Genomic DNA, 3,446 nt, shown 5'->3' on the forward strand with positions numbered 1-3,446 from the left:
CCAGGGCATTAATGCACAGTAAAGGATTCATCTTTTCTAGTGCTCAAATTTTAAATTTGAATATTTTTAGAGATATTATTTTAAAAAGATGGAGAGATACCCAAACAGCACCTTGAGCAGATAAAGAGGTGTAGAAGAAAAAACAACATGCATATATGATGGATTTCTCTTTATGAAAATGATCAAATGATCTTAAGATCAAGAATCCACACCCTAATGAGATTTGCTTGTACCCTGTGTGAATTTGACCTAACAAGCAAAGCACAGACAAATGTTATAGATAGGGAAATGTCTATGCCAAATGTGTGTAGGGAGGATTTGCATCTGCAAAGAAGTGGCCTCTTATACTGAGAGTGCTAAGAACATATGTACGTTTCATATTTGGAAAGTGGTATAGAGCTGCTGAGTCTTTGTCTAGGAAGAGACTTCAGAGTGGAAGCATGGTGCCAACCCAAGTCACCATCTTCTCTATCATCATGTATGTGCTTGAGTCCTTAGTAATAATTGTGCAAAGTTGCACAACGGTTGCAGTGCTGTTCAGAGAGTGGATGCACTTTCAAAGACTGTCACCGGTGGAAATGATTCTCATCAGCCTGGGCATCTCACATTTCTGTCTACAGTGGACATCAATGCTATACAACTTTGGTACTTATTCTAGGCCTGTCCTTTTGTTTTGGAAGGTATCAGTCGTCTGGGAGTTCATGAACATTTTGACATTCTGGTTAACCAGTTGGCTTGCTGTCCTCTACTGTGTCAAGGTCTCTTCCTTCACTCACCCCATCTTCCTCTGGCTGAGGATGAAAATCTTGAAACTGGTTCTCTGGTTGATACTGGGTGCTCTGATAGCTTCTTGTTTGTCAATCATTCCTTCTGTTGTTAAATATCACATCCAGATGGAATTAGTCACCCTAGATAATTTACCCAAGAACAATTCTTTGATTCTAAGACTACAACAATTTGAATGGTATTTTTCTAATCCTTTAAAAATGATCGGCTTTGGTATTCCTTTCCTCGTGTTCCTGGCTTCTATCATCTTACTCACAGTCTCATTGGTCCAGCACTGGGTGCAGATGAAACACTACAGCAGCAGCAACTCCAGCCTGAAAGCTCAGTTCACTGTTCTGAAGTCTCTTGCTACCTTCTTCACCTTCTTCACATCCTATTTTCTGACTATAGTCATCTCCTTTATTGGCACTGTGTTTGATAAGAAATCTTGGTTCTGGGTCTGCGAAGCTGTCATCTATGGTTTAGTCTGTATTCACTTCACTTCACTGATGATGAGCAACCCTGCATTGAAAAAGGCACTGAAGCTGCAGTTCTGGAGCCCAGAGCCTTCCTGAGGCAGGAAACACAGTTAAGCCTCTGGGGTAAGGAGACTTTGCATTGGCACAGTCCCTATAGTGTAATGCAAACTTGAACACAAACTTCATTCCTTTTCACATCCACAGATGGCTGCATCCATACATCATCACCAGTCTTCCCTGTATTCTGACCCATTCTCTTCCTGTCCTATCCATAGTCCCCAGGTTGGTTTTGATTTTTCTCATGATCACACCAACTCTGCTTAGCTTTTGCCACCACTGTAATATTAAACATGGGGTGTTCTATATATTACAGTCAAAATCATTCTCACAGTGGTTGATTGCCTCACAAATTCATATAAATCCCCCTTCCTGTCAGGGATTTATTGTCTGCTCACTTAATGTTCACCATATTAAGCCATTAATTCCCTCTTCCTACCTTGAGTTTAAGAAGGAAAATGTCTTACCATTGCCTACATCCTATTCTGCTGCTTTTGGACTTTTATGCAGTGATTCACACACATGTACACGCACACACACATGTACATACACACACACACACACACACACACACACACACACACACAACCTTGCCTCTCTCCAAACACTGGCCCTTTGTTCCTTTATAAGTCTAGTAGAAAGTTAACTCTTCTTTATTTCATTGACCAAGACATTGTATTCTTCCCCAGAATATCATTTACCCACTCTGGTCTCATCCATGATATCCCTAAATATCAATGATTTCAGTGGGCAAAAACTGACAACAGTCATTGCCTTGATTCTTGATTTAATTGTGCTATAACTTAGAGCAACCATTCTGTAACATTTGCTATATTAACTTGTAACTACTTCATTTAATTTGTTTATTTATTACCCTATATAACACAAGAGAATCAAGTATCCATCTTAACAACACAGGAGTGATGTCAAACTACATTTTCTGTACCTTATTGTTCTATGCTTGTAACAATTTTGCCCAGTTGGGTAAGACTATAGGAGCCACAGAAAAATCCATTTTGAAATCACCCATAAGACATCATTGTTCAATATGCATTGCTTTAAACTTCCCCTAACAAGTTTCAGATCTTTGCCTTTAGGCAAAGGGGTCTGCTCTTACCTCTCCATTACATATTTTCTCTTCATCTCTTTGTTTGCCTGATTCTCTAACAATCAAATATCTCATTAATAACTAACCCTGAATACTTATTTCTTAATCTATCCCAGACACTTTCAATGTATTTCTGCTAAACACAGTCATATCTCTTTCTGTGTTCTAGTGACAAGGTAGGGAACACAATTTTCCAACTTTTATACATGGTGGACATAGTTGGTGAACCGAACCTCTGGCTCTTCCTTCAGAAGACTGATTCTACTCCTGAAAGCAAACCATCCAATGAAGAGAAGACATGGTTATGGGTAATTCATGGCCGGTTGTGAAAGCAAATTTTGGTGCCTGGAAAGAAATGGATATTCTTTTTCTCTTGAGTGTGTCACTCTGACATATTTTCCATGTTGAGTCCATATTTGATGCTGAGAGCATGAATGTAAGTAAAGCCTAAAAGATTACTTCCAAAACTTCCATTCAGTTTTTCTCAGCAGTATCCCTGATGCTGCATAGGAAAGAAAGAAAAAAAAATGCTGCCCCACTTGAAGAAGGATGTGTTCCATGCAATGTGGATATCTACCAGGCTACACTGGCTCAGCTACAGCTGAAGGTGGGATGGAAAAATGGTATATTGGTAATGCTGAGCGGAGTCTCACCTGAAGGGATGCTGAGCAAAATAAATCTTAACCATGTGGCCAAGGTCTCCAAGGAGTGGTTTGTAAGCTTGTTAGGAGTTAGGTTGTAAGAGTTTGGGATCCTTTCAGAGTGGGTTGAGCAAGAGCCAGGGAAACTTGGATTATACCTTTGTTATTTGTATCTATATACAGAAGGGTCTTTGCATGTTCCAAAATCTCAGATAGCTAGAAGGAAGGACTGTTCTCTTTACAAGTATATAAATAGAGAGTGAGCAAAAGAACCCCCTCGCCCCCACCACCACACACAGAGATACTATTCCAGAAACTAAGGAGTATTTTTAGTGTTCTCACTATTTTCCTTTTTTAAAAAAGTGCAATGGAAAACTTATCCATGACATGCATGAG

At 39.5% G+C, this 3,446-nt stretch overlaps 1 protein-coding gene across 1 annotated transcript; it reads left to right on the forward strand.

Moving 5' to 3' along the window:
• The first annotated feature begins 440 nt into the window (after positions 1-440).
• Positions 441-1,340, forward strand: Tas2r16 (taste 2 receptor member 16). Its single transcript, XM_021164051.1, has one exon. It carries the CDS (start codon positions 441-443, stop codon positions 1,338-1,340), a length of 900 nt encoding a protein of 299 aa, XP_021019710.1.
• Positions 1,341-3,446: the final 2,106 nt, after the last annotated feature.

The sequence above is a fragment of the Mus caroli genome, unplaced genomic scaffold (assembly GCF_978045245.1).
Source record: "Mus caroli unplaced genomic scaffold, Mus_caroli_1 scaffold_7, whole genome shotgun sequence".
Lineage (NCBI taxonomy): Eukaryota > Metazoa > Chordata > Mammalia > Rodentia > Muridae > Mus > Mus caroli.

What these genes read in the sequence shown, in the direction of transcription:
- Tas2r16 (XM_021164051.1), top strand. Translation starts at nt 441, where the DNA reads ATGGTGCCAACCCAAGTCACCATCTTCTCTATCATCATGTATGTGCTT.